Source organism: Triturus cristatus, chromosome 7, assembly GCF_964204655.1.
Source record: "Triturus cristatus chromosome 7, aTriCri1.1, whole genome shotgun sequence".
In the NCBI taxonomy this organism is placed as follows: domain Eukaryota; kingdom Metazoa; phylum Chordata; class Amphibia; order Caudata; family Salamandridae; genus Triturus; species Triturus cristatus.
In genome coordinates this window covers 580,922,005-580,937,541 of record NC_140590.1, presented here as the reverse complement: position 1 = coordinate 580,937,541, position 15,537 = coordinate 580,922,005, and the positions used below count along the sequence as shown (strand labels likewise).

At 46.1% G+C, this 15,537-nt stretch overlaps 1 protein-coding gene across 2 annotated transcripts in view; it reads left to right on the top strand.

Moving 5' to 3' along the window:
* MBTD1 (mbt domain containing 1) overlaps positions 1–15,537 on the top strand; it is a 696,883-nt gene that overhangs the window by 482,568 nt on the left and 198,778 nt on the right. For both annotated transcript variants that reach the window (XM_085617153.1, XM_085617152.1), the window contains exon 15: positions 2,426–2,503. In XM_085617153.1, coding sequence (XP_085473279.1) covers positions 2,426–2,503 — 78 coding nt within the window. The remainder of the gene's footprint in view (positions 1–2,425; positions 2,504–15,537) is intronic.

Sequence of the window (15,537 nt, the reverse complement as noted above, 5' to 3'; positions counted from 1 at the left end):
ACCAGGGCGAAGGCAGCCACCACAACCCTTCAGCATGGGGTTCCAATTGCTGATATCTGCCAAGCGGCCACGTGGGCGTCGCTGCACACGTTTGCCAGACACTATTGCCAGGATTCTCAAGCTTGCTCTTGGGTGCTCTGTTCCGTAGGATTTTCTGTCCTATAACTTTCCGCAGTCCCTCCTCCGGGGAAGGTATTGCTTGGGTATCTGTTCAAAGGTAAGGAATCTGCGGCTAGATGTCTCAATCAGATGGACAAGTTACTTACCTTCGGTAACGCCTTATCTGGTAGAGACATGATCTAGCCGCATATTCCTTGGCGATCCACTCAACCTCCCCGCACTGTGGAATTGTTTTTAGTGTCAGGGCTGTTCCCCTTCAGGGGCCTAGCTGTTCCTTTTAACACACCATGGTCAGTCACTTAATGGCTTCTGGCATGGAAAGTAGGGAAAAGTATGGATGTCAGCGCACCAGAGTGGCAGTTATATTGACGGTGCAGATGCCACGACGCTCGCAGAGTCAACCAACGCCACCTACCGGCGCGCAGGGGTACAGCTATGAAAAATCCTTCAGATCCAGCCTGACGCCTGGAAGTTCAAAGGGAAGGAATCTGCAGCTAGATAATGTCTCTACCAGATAAGGCCTTACTAAAGGTAAGTAACTTGTCCATCAAAAGCCACTGCAGTCATGCAAGTGGCAAAGTAGTTTTTTGTTGTTTGGCGTTCGGGAGTATGAATTGAGTGTAGTCTGCTTAGAAAAGAATGCTGATGCTGTACAATCTGATGGGGACTCCCAGTGGAGTCATGTAGATGTTAAATAAGGTCTAAGGAGACAAGGCTCCTATAGAAATTCAATTAGGTGCACTGTCACTAGGTAAACGGTGGAGGTGGAGGGGCTGCAGTCTGTTCAGGGTGGGAAGCATCCTTTAGGTCCGACCAGCCTTTTTCTCTCTTTCCTGATCAATATCTTGGTGGCTGTTCATAGCCAGATGATTTTCAAAATCTCCCTGAATACAGCAGGAGCGAATGTGTAGACGTTGCGGTGGGAACATTGATGTTCAGAGGCAAGGTGCAAAAGGGTGGCCAGTAGGGAAGTAATCGACACCTTCCAAGTTAACTTGATTGTTGTTCACAAACTATACTAATGGCTTTCACACCCAGTTTACACATTTAACTCGGTGCCAAAAATGTTGAGGTTTTAAGAGCAAATGTCCAAATTGCGTGTGAAAATACTGAAACAATGAAGATGAGTGGGGAGAGGCTAAGATGGCACCCTGTACTTTAGCAATTTCTGCCTGCCGTCGCCTCATTGAATTCTGCTATTTACACAGGACATACTATCCTCCAGAAAGACCAATGGAGTATGCGTACAGGGACCCACCTCCCTCCAAATCCACACACTGTCACCACATGATTGACATCTTTATACATAATTATTGGTAATTACCATCTTTGAACAGTATTTCAGCTGAATACAACACTCCCCAGCACTAGTGCTGAGCAAACCCACAGTCCTTACTACCAAGCTTGCCCTCCTTGATATAATGGAGTGACTGATATCATTCCATGCGTGCTCCCTCCCATTGCACAAAGTGGTGTAGCCTCACCCCTCTACAGAGCAAAATACTACACTCACATTCCCACACCCAGTGGAGAGACTCTCTTCCTGATAGTTGGATTGTAAGAGCTAGACAAAGCGAGATGATTTTGGCTTTGGGAGACACACACAGTGTTTTTGTATCTTGTATGCTTAGTCAAGATGATGGATTACTGTTTGGTCTGCCTCACAGTTTTTGATAATGTTCTGTTAAAAAAAAAGCAATATAGGGAAACACCTCTATAGTTGTTGTGTAGTAGAATTAAGTTTTTCACATCATGCATGTTTTCCTAATTGATGAAGATGTCCAGATTTCCTGTGGATGTTCAGCCCAGTTAAGTTTTTAATGGCTAAATATGGGGCTGCATGAGTTCTAATGGAAATCAATGAGTAGCATATGTTTCCACGAGAAGTCTTTGAGATTTTTGTAGACCTCTAAAAATATGTAAATCGGCTAAAACATAGGAAGAATTTTATGAAGAGTAAATTGAATTTAAAAAGCAGCTTTTTGAATTGACCCCTTAGTACTTCAAAGACGGCTCTTAGTTTGAAGTGGTACTGTAGAATACATTTCAGTCGTTTTGTTGAGTGGAATGAAAAGCTTGCTTAACTAAAACTGAAAAAATGCATTTGGAGAGGAGACGGCAAGTCCAAGAAAGAAATGTAAATTAGGAAAAGATAGTGTTTTTTATACTAAAAAGACCGATACTAAAGCCCAGCTGTTTTATTGATGATTCTTTTTGTAAATATATCCAAGTTTCAAATAACATAATTGCCCTGCAATTTCATGTTTGGAAGTGCTTAGTAAAAATATATTGTCATTATTTTTAGCTACGAAAGACAGCCAATCCTGTATGCCAAAGCAGAAGAAAAAGGCCAAGTCACAACAGTACAAAGGACATAAGAAAAGTAGGTGACCTGCCTTACTTATTTACATTACCTTTTCTAACACTTCTTATAAAAATAACATGTGGACACTTCTCTTTAAGACAGTAAGGCAGTTCTGTAATCCAGCTGCCATTAGTACACTGAGTTAAATTTGCAATGCCTTATTTGTGTGAAGGTTCTTGACTGGAGTTTCAGCGTAGAGGGAGAGGTTGCATGATAGGGTAGAGACAGTGAATGGGGATAAAGGCTTTCCAGGTTTATGGACAAAGAGTAGGTTGAGGAAGAGGGGACAAGAATAAATGTGTGCACTTTGGAATGTAGATGCACAATGCACAGAGTGTGTAGGAGCATGTAAACCTGATATTATATACTTGCATACAACACCGATTGTGAAGCCTAAAGATCATATGTAGTAGTCTGCCAGTAAGCAAGCCTCCGCTTTTTCTCAAATTCTTAGATCTCTTTCTGGGCGAGCATATTTTTCTTCCTTTGTTGTTTGTTCAGTTTGAGAACCAGGAGCTTGTTGGCTTTTAATTCTGTGATTGTGGTACTATTGTTGTACATGAAGAAGAGTTTATTTATCTGTTCAGTAGGACTCCATATTTGTCTCTGCTATTGTGCCCCATACATTTTTGTTTAATTTCTAGTAAGGTTTACCTTGTATCCAAGTCTGTTATACGTGTTGCAGTCTTTGTCACTCATGTGGTAGTTGATTCTCTCAGCTTCCCACTCAGTACCCCTTGAACTGCTTAGCATACTGTGGTATGTAACTTTCGAAAAGTGTTGGCACAGCGTGGTTCTAAACATTTTCTTAAGCAAAGGATCTCTTAACCGAATATTATTTAGACTCCTTTGGTGTCTGGAGATTTGAGCATTGTGACATAGGCTGAGATTATCGGATACTAGGACATGGCAATAGATATCTCTGAGTTCAATTTTCATCAAAATTATTTGGGACAGGAATTTGGCAAAACCTAGGTTGCTGACCAAGTGCATTTTGAGTATGATAGTCTTCCATTGAACTAATTGGTTGACTGCCAGTAATCTCTAAGTGAAAGGCTGTAGGCTGGAAACATGGTTTCTCTGATGAGATGAAGTAAGCTGACCTGCCTAAACCCAGGGTTGAGAGTGTTGGATGTCTGCGCCAGTCCCAATAATTGGAGGTTGGTGGCAGTTCAGGAGGGATCCTAATTCATTGAAGTCTGCTGCCATTAGCGTATTAAGGCCACTGAAGGAAGCCACAGCTGAGAAAATAGTGCCAGTGAGCAAAGTGTTTTTGATCATTGTTTGGACCTAAAATGTTGAAGACAGAAATGCTTTGACCCTTTGTGTGTTCCAGTAACCCCAGAAATCCCATTGTTCCTCAAGATTTGTATGTTGTTGCCAGGAGGGCCCAACTATGACACAGTATCCACTCTCTCTGGCTCTTGGCATCAGAACCAAAGAACCGAACAGGATATGATTTTGTTCCTAGTAAGTTTATCCAATGAAGGAGGTAATAGTTCTTCATAAGTGTGGCATCCACTCCCAGGTCACAAAGGCCTCCAAAGTATGGAATTATGTTTTCTGTGGATATTATCTAATTATGTATTTATTGTACACACGGCAAACCTTGCTGATAGATGATGAACTACCGTAGAACACATAAAAAAGCTAAAACAAAACATTCAAGGTCTCATATTATACTGAGTTCCTCAGTGTAAATATTTTGAAACTCCTCATAGAAATGTTTGAGGAAAACATTACCAAACGAGGTCTTCTCAGACCTTCTTGCCTCTTAGTTCATCTTCCTTTTCTTGAACATTAAAACTACTTTTGTATCATTTTTTCTCTCCTAATTACTGACCTTTCATATGTGAAGTCTGTATGTGCCTTTTCAAATAATCAGTCCAACTTCCACCCCAACACAAGAAACATGAAACCAACTAAAACAGATAAAATCAAAAACAATTAACTTTCCCAGATGTAATGAACAGCAAGTGCTGTATTCCCATTTCCCCCTTTTTTTGCTGCTTTAGCGACTTGAACATGTCTCTAATGTTTGGGCTTTACATATTTCCACTGTTACAGTGAATTGAGTAGTTGGTGCAATGTTCATGGAGGTGATTCCATTTGCCTCAGGTTCACATGGTGTGTTGGAGTGACCCTAAATGTGATGGATCACTTCAGTAGTAAAGAACATGCACAGATGGCAATATCATTTGTTCAAGTACCTCTTCTGAGAGTGTTTGCCCCTTAACTGCGGAGGCTTTTCTGTCCCCTTTTGCTGAGCCCTTTTTTTGCTATTTAGGAACTTTACACTTAAGCCTTTAACTTTTTCTCACGTAAGGTATCTATGCCAAGTTTGTGTCCATTTTTCCAACGTTCTGGGTATTTTAAAGGTATTCAAGGTTTGAGAATTGGCTCAGAGAGCACAGAGAAAATTGCCAAAATATAGCTAAATTTTGGGTTTTATTGGAAAAAATGGGAATAGTGCTGTACAAGAATGTCTGTTATGTTTCTAATAATGGATTAAAAAAGAAGCTTGTTGTGCTAGTATCACCATCTTTCCACCTTTCGGGAAGAACAAGCACCAGCTGTATTAAAAAAAAGTTATTTTTATCATAGAGTTTGCATTTTTCTATGAGATAGTCCATGTTTTCTAATGTTTGTGGTTTAACCCACTTGGAGTTTGTGATGGAAACAGATTTGAAATCCATGGGCATTCACGGAAAGCTACGCATTTCTGGAGAGTAGACAAAAATCTGAATTCAGCAAAGGTTTTTTTATGTAGATCCCACAAAGACATTTTTCCCCAAAAACCTAATTGTTGAAATAAAAAAATAAAGAAAGGACCTTAAATAAAAGCAATTAGTGATGTTTTTATTCATAATTTGTCACGATGACCGATTTACAAAAGCGGTATACTGTTATGTTTAGTTTTAGATTTCCCAAGCACACAAAATAACCAAAGCCAGCAACTGAGCTGCACTTATATTGTTTACCGACAACGCTTCAATTCATATGGTAAAATCTAATGAATGAAAAATGTGTATAAGATACTGAGTTTAGGAACAATGATTATTTGTATAACACTGAATTTGGGATTAGCCATACTATTGTGTGTTTAAAATGGCATTTTGTAAAATGTGTTCTTTTTTCCATAGTGGCTTATATTTGAAAGAAAAAAATGCAGTGAAATATAATTGGTGGCAAGAAATGTTTACTATTCTGGGTTGGTGTCTCCCAATAAAAACAGTACCCCACTTATGTCACTGGCCCTAGCACCTGGGGCACGCTACATCCCCAAATGAGATTTCACCGGTTGAAAGGAACCCTTTTCTTTTAGCAATGTGGGTAGCTCCAGAAATTGAGCTCTAGCTCTCCCCCACCCAGGAAAGCCCACTAAACTCAGATATTTCTGAAATCTATACACCCAGGGAGTGTAAGGTGGTCTGACTCCTACACGTGTTGTTACCCAGAAGGCCTTGCAAACATCAAACCTTTGATTTAAAAAAAATTAATTTTCATCACATTTCATGTGACAGAAAATTCTGGAAGTGTGGGGGGGTTAAAATAATTACTACCATCCATCTTCCCCCCGAGGCCTCCAAATAAAAATGGTACCCCACTTGTGTAGCTGGGTCTAGTGCCCACAACCGGAACAGCCCTAGGATCAGTGGTCCTTGTTTTGATTTGTTCCTGATTAAGTGCAATCCCCCAATCTGGGTAAATTTCGGGTCTGCCACCTAGGGAATGGGGTAGTGTTAGGGTTGACACGGGCCGGAAGCAGAGCATTCGCGTTCCGAGTGTGACTGCAGGTCAGTGCTGTTGCGACACAAATCGATAAGAACTTGTTCTGATTCTTTTTATGTTGACTTTTAACAATTGTATTTTTCTTGTGGGGGGGAATAGAGCTGTGTTCAATGCTCTAGGGGCTTGGGGCAGTCTCACTTCCGCATTTATCACCACCAGGTCAGCGGTCTAGTTGCTGGGCTCGGTGCAGCGTGAGTCACATAAAATGCGCACTGTGACGCGACCGCGCTAATTGACACAGGCCGGAAGCAGAGCACTCGCGTTCCGAGTGTGACTGCAGGTCAGTACTGTTGCACCACAAATCGATAAGAACTCGTTCTCATTCTTTTTATCTTGACTTTTAACAATTGTATTTTTCTTGTGGGGGGGAATTGAGCTGTGTTCAATGCTCTAGGGGCTTGGGGGCAGTCTCACTCCCGCATTTAGCACCACCGGGTCAGTGGTCTAGTTACTGTGCACGGTGCAGCTTGAGTCACGTAAAATGCTCACTGTGGCGCGCCTAAGGCAAGCCCGTCTGCGCCTGTCCGCGCCCGGTCGGGCCCAGGGGCCAGGACCCCTGCATCTTTCCCCTCAACCCACTATCTCTATTCCAGCTCTCAGCTCAGGAAATTCAATGGCGCCCCAGGAACTAAGTGTGGTCATGTTTTTCCCCCTGATAAAATTCCAAAACACTGCCCATACTGCAAGCACGGCCTTACTCCACATAGGCTAGAGCACACCTCACCCAAGGACAAATTTAGAATCCTACTTCTTAACTGCAGGTCCCTGCCTAAACACACGGCAGAGATCTGGATGCTTCTCAGAGACCATGACCCTGATGTACTTTTCCTTATGGAAACATGGCTCAACCCCAGCTCGGAGCCAGATATTGCGCAAGCACTCCCCCCTGGTTTTGTGATGCAAAGAACAGACCGACCCACTGGCAGAGGGGGCGGGATTGCCATTGTTCATAAGGAACAGTTCATCTGTCGCCTCCTGGGCAACCCTTTCGAAGACTGCGAGAATGTCCATTTCACTATTGAATTCTCTCCACCCCTCTCATTCACAGGCATCCTTGTATATCGTCCCCCGGGTTCAACAGGGGCTTTTAACAAATCGCTATTAGAGACTACGGTAAACCTGGCCAGCGCGGCTGCTAACTTTATGATCCTCTGAGATTTTAATCTCCATTTTGACGATCCGCAAGCTACAAACGCAGTTGAACTGGCCAGAGATCTCTCATCTCTCAAACTGTCCCAAAAAATTAGACAAACTACTCATGTTAAAGGACACCTTCTTGATCAGGTGTTCTCCAGTCCAGATGGCCTTAAAGGAACCGCCCCTATTCCACTACCATGGTCCGATCATTTTTTGATAAACCTTTTTTGGTCGCCTCAGACTATCAGCACTACGACGCAATCTTCCTGGGCGTTTAGTCACCCATGGAACAAGCTTCCCCTAGAAAAATGGTCCCAGGAGCTGGAAAGGACCAAACCCAGTCTAAACGCTTGCCCGGTCAAAGCTAGCGAGGATTTTCTCAGTTGGATAGAAGTCACTCAATGTTGTCCTCCCAAAGACCAAGATAAAAAAAACGGCTGGCCCTCATAACTCCCCATGGTTCTCGCCGGAATTGTGCACCCTAAAGCAGCGCTGTAAAGTGAAGGAAAGACATTGGAGGAAATACTTTCTACCTTAAAAAAAACTGGACTATAGGCTATCTATCCTTGCCTACAAAGCTGAACTAAGAAAAGCCCAGGCCTCTTATTACGAGAGCAGAATTCTAGCAGCGGCCAACTCGCCCAAAGAAACTTTTAATATCATCAAAAAATTACTTAAAGCCCCCTCCCCTAGAACAGCCCCCGACACCTCTGGCCAACGGTGTAACAAACTTGCAGAGTATTTCATCAACAAGGTCCAGCATATCTTGGAATCCCTCCCATGTAAGGGTGAGGAAGGCAAACCTCCACACCCTCAGACTGATTTGCACTCGGTCCCCCCTAAATATATTCTCGAGGCCTTTCCCCCTGTGTCTCAGGAAACTTTCCTCACCCTGCTGGCCACAGTAAAGAGTGGTTCTCCTACTAACCCAGCACCACTAAACATTCTGAAGCAGTTCACCCCAATAATAGCTCCTAATTTGATAAATCTGATCAATGCCTCGCTGGTCACTGGAATAGTTCCCATAAAATGGAAAGGGGCCACGTTAAAGCTTTACTTAAAAAGCCCAATCTGGACCCTGCAGATTTGGGCAACTACCGCCCCATATCCCTTTTGCTGGCAATAAGCAAGGTGACTGAGAAACATGTCAACCTGACCATCTCTGGGTTTTTTGAAACCCATAGCCTGCTCCATTCTTCTCAAACCGGGTTCCGACCGCGCCAATGTACCGAAACCGCATTACTGGCAGTAGTAGAGGAAAGTAGGAAAATTCTCGACTCAGGAGGATCGGTGGCCATTCTACTCCTAGACCTGAGCGCCGCATTCGATACGGTGAATCATTCGATTCTGATCCGGTGGCTCAGGAGCATAGGAGTGGATGGCATGGCGCTTCACTGGCTATCCTCCTTCCTGGAGGGTAGAACCTTTCAGGTCTTTGAAGAAAACATTGTATCTAAGCCCACCCACCTGCTGAGTGGTGTGCCACAGGGCTCATCACTCAGCCTGATTCTTTTCAATGTTTATATGTCCCCTCTAGCAGCCATAGTAGCCCCCCAAGGAATCCGGATGATTACCTACACCGACAACACACAATTGGTGGTGGGGCTAAATCAAGCCGATCCAAAAACCCATACCCTTTACACCTGTCTAAAATATATCTCAAGCTGGATGGACGCCTCCCAGCTTAAGCTAAACGGAGGAAAAACTGAGATCATGATACTGGGCAATACTCTGTTTCAACCGTAGCTATATGTGGCCCTCCAGTATGGGTCCAGCCTCGGTCCCGAAATTAAGAGCGTCGGTATATGGTTGGACCAGGACCTGAGTCTCAGGACGCAGGCTAGGAAAACGGCAGCCCTCTGCTATGGTCTACTTGGAATGGCCCGAAAGGTCCTGCCTCTCCTCCCCTTTGAGGCTAGGAGAGTATTGGTCCAATCACTTATACTCGCGAGATTGGTCTATGGGAATGCTCTGTACTTGGGGGGGCCCCCCATTTCAGCAGTCACGAAACTCCAATCAGTGCAAAACAGCACCGCCAGACTTTTGACTGGAACCACCAATAGACTGTCAGCAAAACCCGCTCTCTGTTCCCTCCACTGGCTCCCGGTTCGGAAACGTATTAAATTCAAGGCTTTGTGCTTAGTACATAAGTCAATGCAGGGACTTGGCCCACCGATTAACTCCACCATGATACGTCCATATAAAGCCAATAGGAATCTTCGATCAGACGATTTGTATCTAGCAGAGATCCCCACGATCAAGAGGTCTAGAAGTGGTGGTAGGCTATTTTCCTATAATGCCTCCAAACTCTGGAACTCCCTGCCTTTACACCTTCGCACAGTCGCTAACCACCTTGCTTTCCGGAAGCAATTAAAGACGATGCTGTTCCCTTAGCCCTTCTGTCTTCCCCATGTCAGTTACTAGAGCTGGGATGCCTCCGGGTAGCCATGCGCTCTATAAATGCCTTTCCATTCCATTGGCCCAAGGCTAGGGTGGGACGCCCTATCTACATTGTCTATGCAATTTCGAAATCCCTGGTGTCTGGTCTACTTTCTGCCCCCATCATACTTGGGTCAAACCCTTATCTGGCCCTATTGGGTAGAAATACTGTGCTACTCCTTTTATGGTGGGTGTATGGCCCAATGTGCGGGAGGGACGCCCCACCTTTTAAAAAAAAAAATGATTTCCCTGGTATGTAGCTGGCTTTCTAACTCCCACATCCTGGAGGCAGATTGGAGGCAATTTCCTCCCAGGGTGCCAGAAACAATGTATTGCCCCCTTTGGGTTGGGGGCATGGCCCTGTGCCAGGGTGGTCCACCCAGCCCTCCTTTTTTTTCTCCAGAAACAAAGGGGGGGAGGAACACTGTATTACCCCCTTAGGGGTGAGTCATGGCCCTGTGCAAGGGTGAACCACCCCTTCTCCTATTTTCTTTAAAATCCCTGGTGTCCAGTCTGCTTTCTATCTTCTTGAGGGGGAGGTATGGGAGGCTCAGATTGGAGGCATGTTCCTTCATCCATCCCCTAGGAGGATTGAAACGGCTGTTCGTGCCGGGGGATGTGAGAGGAGTAGCGCTCCATGCCCCTGGGTGCCACTCGCCCACTCCAAATAACTCCTGGTGTCTCTACTACAGAAACATAGTGCTGGAAAGGGCGCATTCTCCCCTTTCCAACACTGCCTCCTCATACGTATTGGCCCCTGGGAGGCAGAGCTCTGCACCCCGCCCAGCACCGATCAGTAAGTGAAAGCAGTGGGCAGTAATGGTACCCACTGGATTCACTTTCCACCTGTGACATCAGCACACTGTGGGCCTCACAGATGAGCTTAGGGAAGAGTAGGGCTTAAGTGGAAGCCATTCCATCTTGGCCCCTGCCAACAACTGCACTAATGAGGTTAAGAGACTTGAAGAGGAAAGCCCTGGATTGAGGAGAAGATGAGGCCTAGTATTTAGATCTCAAAGCAACTAGTAATACTGTGGGCCACTGTAAGACCAAAACAAGTAGTCACCTAAAGACAAATGTGTTTTTAGGTCTCGCCTGACCCAGCGCATGCGCTGGTCTGGCGAGACTTATTGAGAGGGCTCCAAAAAGTGCTACCAGGCCAGCCTAGAGCTACAGTGCATGTGCGCGGGCGCGCGCACCCCGTTTTACCGCGATTACTTTCACTTTCGCGGCCGCTTTGATGTTTGATCGTGATCGCGATCACTTTCACTTTCGCGGCCGCACGCTGCTTTGCATAGCCAATAGGTTTCGCTTTTGGGACCTTATAAGTATTTAGTTATGCAACTGTTGAATAGCTGAACACTTATAAGGTCCCACAGGCGAGACCTATTGGCTATGCCAATGCTTGTTATATCTATGTAAACATCCCTCTTATCTCTTTTGGTTGTTGTATGTGCTACTCTAATCTTATTGACTAATATTCAGCTATTTTTTAGAAGCAGGAATGAACCATATTTTATATTTTTGCAGTAATTGTTCTCAGCTCACACACATTGTGTGTGTACTCAGATTTTGTAGATTGACTGTTTCTGGCCGAAATTAATTTGCAAATCACTAATTGTTTAAGACTGTAAAGGACATCCCAAGGGATTACTTTGTGTAGTGTTACAAACAAGTGGTAGCTCAAATTAGTCATATTAGTGGTCCCAGCCCAACAGTCACCTCTTTCAAACTCTTGGAAATCCTTGTGTACTGGCTGTCTTCCTTTCTTCTAATTGTTCTCTGAAGCAACTCATCGCATTGCATTCCTATTTTTGTAGGTGCCATTCAGTGCTTCTTCTTAAAAAGTCTAATTATTTAGCTGGACCCCTTTTAAATGGCTTGACCACTGCTTGTTATGAACCATCATTCAGTGAAGTAAAAAACATGGGTGTTTCTAAAATCGTCTCAATAATCTGACACCTCCAACAGTGTTCTTTGAAACTAACCCCCTCCACCATAGTGGAATTCAAGACTGAGGAAGACGACAGGGTATGCAAATACAGCCTGTCAACAAGGAGCTGACCTATATTGAATATGCAGTATTGAGCCATGCAGTACTCACCTATTGCACTTGAATCCAAGCTCGACATAGTGACTATAGAAGTGGGGCTACAGAAGGCCAAAACTGTCAGATCACATTGGGGCAGCCGAATTATACAAGAGCAACAGCTACCCTGAAATTTGGTAGAAAGATGCTGATGGGAGAGCATTTTTTAAAAATTTTTTTTATTGATTTTCCACCAACAATCACAGATGCAGCATCATTAACACATCTTAGTTTCCAATACTTTATAATCCTCACTGCTTCCCCCGGTCCCCTCCGCCCCTACCACCAGTGCCCCTATGGAACCTTTACTTTATGACCAATTATATGCTTCTATAGTTAGTACGGGGCCGCCATTAAACATTGTTCATATAGCACTAGGTACTTTAAGGCGAGAGAAAAAAAAAAACATTCACGTCGCTGCCACTTGCCTGTAGCGGTTCAACCAACTCACTCAGATGTGGTAGCTAGGATCCCCCGTTCCTCTTCAATTGAACCCTCCTCCGATTCTGTCTGAAGCTTGGAGTGCTGCGACTAGGACCTCCCACGCCCTAGCTGCGTCGTGTGCTTTTTCGTTAATTGTGCGTAAGGCTTGCTGCAATCTAAGGGTACCCTCACTCCGCGCCCATTTAAGTAATTCCGTCCTCCATCTTCCCACTCTAGGTCCTCTTCTAGATTTCCAATGCATAGTGAGCTCTCGTTTGGCCAATACAAGGCCCAAATCGAGAAATTTGCTGGTCACTTTCGTTTTAGCAGTGTGCGGGAACCAGTGCAGTAGACAAGTACCCGGTCCGAAGTCTAATATCCGATCAGTAATGCTGCTTAAGAGATCCAACACCTCCTCCCAATATGTTCCTAAGCTCGGACATCCCTACATCATGTGCAGGAAGTCCGCCCCCTCTAGATCACACCGCGGACACTGCGCAGTCACCGCCCTGAAATATTGGTTAAGCTTTGCAGGTGTTAGATACGCTCTATGCAGAACATAGAAATTTATCAGTTGGAACCTAGCATTTCTCGTGCTCTGCCAGGCCCTCCTAACCAACTGAGCCCACGTCTTTTCGGGGATTTCCTTGGCAAGATCCACTTCCCATTTCCCTCGCAACACCCGCAATGATTCTAAATTCTCCGTCAACATTCGCCGGTATAGGCACGTTATGGCCTTGAAAGTCCCCGCAGCCATTACTACGTACTGGCATGCCAGTGAGGTTCGTGGCTCCGACAGTCCTGTCCTCCAATAGCATTGGATTGCAGCAATAAGCACTGAATGCAACAAATAATCCCCTCTCGGGAGGTCATATCTGTGTTGTAGGGCTTGGAAAGACAACAGGGTCTCGTTCTCATACTAGTCCCCTAAAACTTGTAACCCCAGATCCTCCCAGTGCGCCAGTGCAGTCCAGTCCCCTCCATGTGGGAGGGCCGTACACATACCCAGCGGGATCTCCGGGGCATATGGGCGAGCGAAACCAGCCCGACGTTGGCTCCGATTCCAACACATCCTCAGTGTCCGTTCTTCAGTCGTGAGCAGCGCGAGTCGCATCTTCTGCTTTAGCACTATAAAGGATAAGATAGAACGCGGGATCCCGTGACCCTCAGGGCCATCGGGGCCACGGAACTCTCGCGCCACAGCCTGCGTGAGCCACTGTAGCTGGGCTGCCAAATAGTACCACTCAAAATCCGGGACTGCCATGCCCCCATCCGCTCTCGGCCGCACCATTGTAGTCATTGCCACTCGTCTCCTGCCTGCCCCCCAAAGAAACCCACTAGCCATAGAGCGGAGCTGACGAAAGATGGAGCCCGGGACCCAAATCGGCAATGTCCGAAAGTAATATAACAATCGCGGTAACGCCACCATCTTCAGGAGTGCAACCCGCCCTGCTAACGATAGTGGCAACGTATTCCAGAACGCCATACTGCCTCTAAGGCCACGTATGGCCTGGCCTAAGTTACCCTCCAAAAGATCATCAGGGGTGTGATAGATATTAGTGCCTAGATAAGGAAGGCAATGGGGCTCCCAGCATACACCAGTCAGCTGGGGAGGGCTCTTCGCAGTCGTCTCCACCGGAAATAAGCAAGTCTTTGCCCAGTTCACCCGCAACCCCGAGTACTGTCCAAACTCGTGAAGCAAGTGCCTCGCGCCATCTAAGTCCGCCGATGTGTTTGCAAGAAACATCAACAAATCATCCGCATAGAGAGAGATAAATTGTAGATCTCCTCTAAGAAGCATACCTGTGTAGTGTCTCCCTAGCCGGGCATGAGAGGCCAAAGGTTCAATGGCCAAGGCAAATAACAACGAAGAGAGGGGGCATCCCTAACTCGTTCCTCGCCCTATTCGGCAAGCCAACAAAATCGTAGCACCCGTCCGCACCCGTGTCGTCGCCGAACTGTATAAAAGCTCCTTCCACTGCACAAAGGAATCTCCAAGCCCAAACACTATATAGTGGCACCACCTGAGCACCATAACAAAAAATTATACCAAACAATCATGAAAATAGGCAGGAAGAAGTTGCCAGCAGTGCAAGTCTTTCACCTGTGTCCACGAGAAGTTCCTCTGTGCTGCCCTACGGTCCCTGGCGCTTTCTGCCTTCCGCCTGCCTGCCTGCTTGTGCCCGTACCTGTGTCTCCCTCCCGCCGCCGCGCTTAGAACATCAGCGCTTGCCAGGAGGGGGACTACACTTCCCAGCAGCACCTGGGGCGGGGCGGAAGTTCACGCCCATTGGACGCGCCTGGAGGCGCTTTAAAATCGAGCCCACCCTCGGTGGAGCGGGGGTCTTTCACCTGAAGCTGCGGTGTCCACGAGAGGTTCCTCTGTGCTGCCCTACGGTCCCTGGCGCTTTCTGCCTTCCGCCTGCCTGCCTGCTTGTGCCTGTACCTGTGTCTCCCTTCCGCCGCCGCGCTTAGAACATCAGCGCCTGCCAGGAGGGGGACTACACTTCCCAGCAGCACCTGGGGAGGGGCGGAAGTTCACGCCCATGCGACGCGCCTGGAGGCGCTTTAAAATCGAGCCCACCCTCCGCGTCGCGGGACCACGCGCGGGCTGAGCCCGGGCAGAGGGCGGGCCGTCTGTGGCCGTCCGGGGCCGGAGGAGGCCGGGCTGGGCCAGCCTTCTTACTTTCAACATCAACTGTGAGTATCGACAAATTACCTCCCGATTCATAATATCCTTGTACAATGGCTGCCAGGAGGGGTGCTAAAACGACACCAATAGGGATGGTAGCAGGGACTCTTGACCAATTCATAACGAGAGCATCGTCGGTCCTTCAGCGTGAAATTGAACTGACGCAACGCCGTTTGTCTCAAGACCCGATTTTTCTAAGTAGATCCTCCCTGGGCTCTGTTGCACATGTATGCTCACCAATCTCTACTCAGCCAAATAGAGCTATTTTGGACCCTCTTACTAATCCAGACGACACAGGGACCAATATAGGTGCCCAGGCTGACAGTCCAAAGCAATTATCATCTGGTCAGCCTAAAATTACAACTCCAGCCCTAACTGAAGTGAACTCAAATAAACAGAAGGATAAAAGACCTAAGGAGGGTGCAATCCCAAAAAAGAAGAAGGCTGATATCTCATCCCGGGGCAGAAAACCAAAACAGC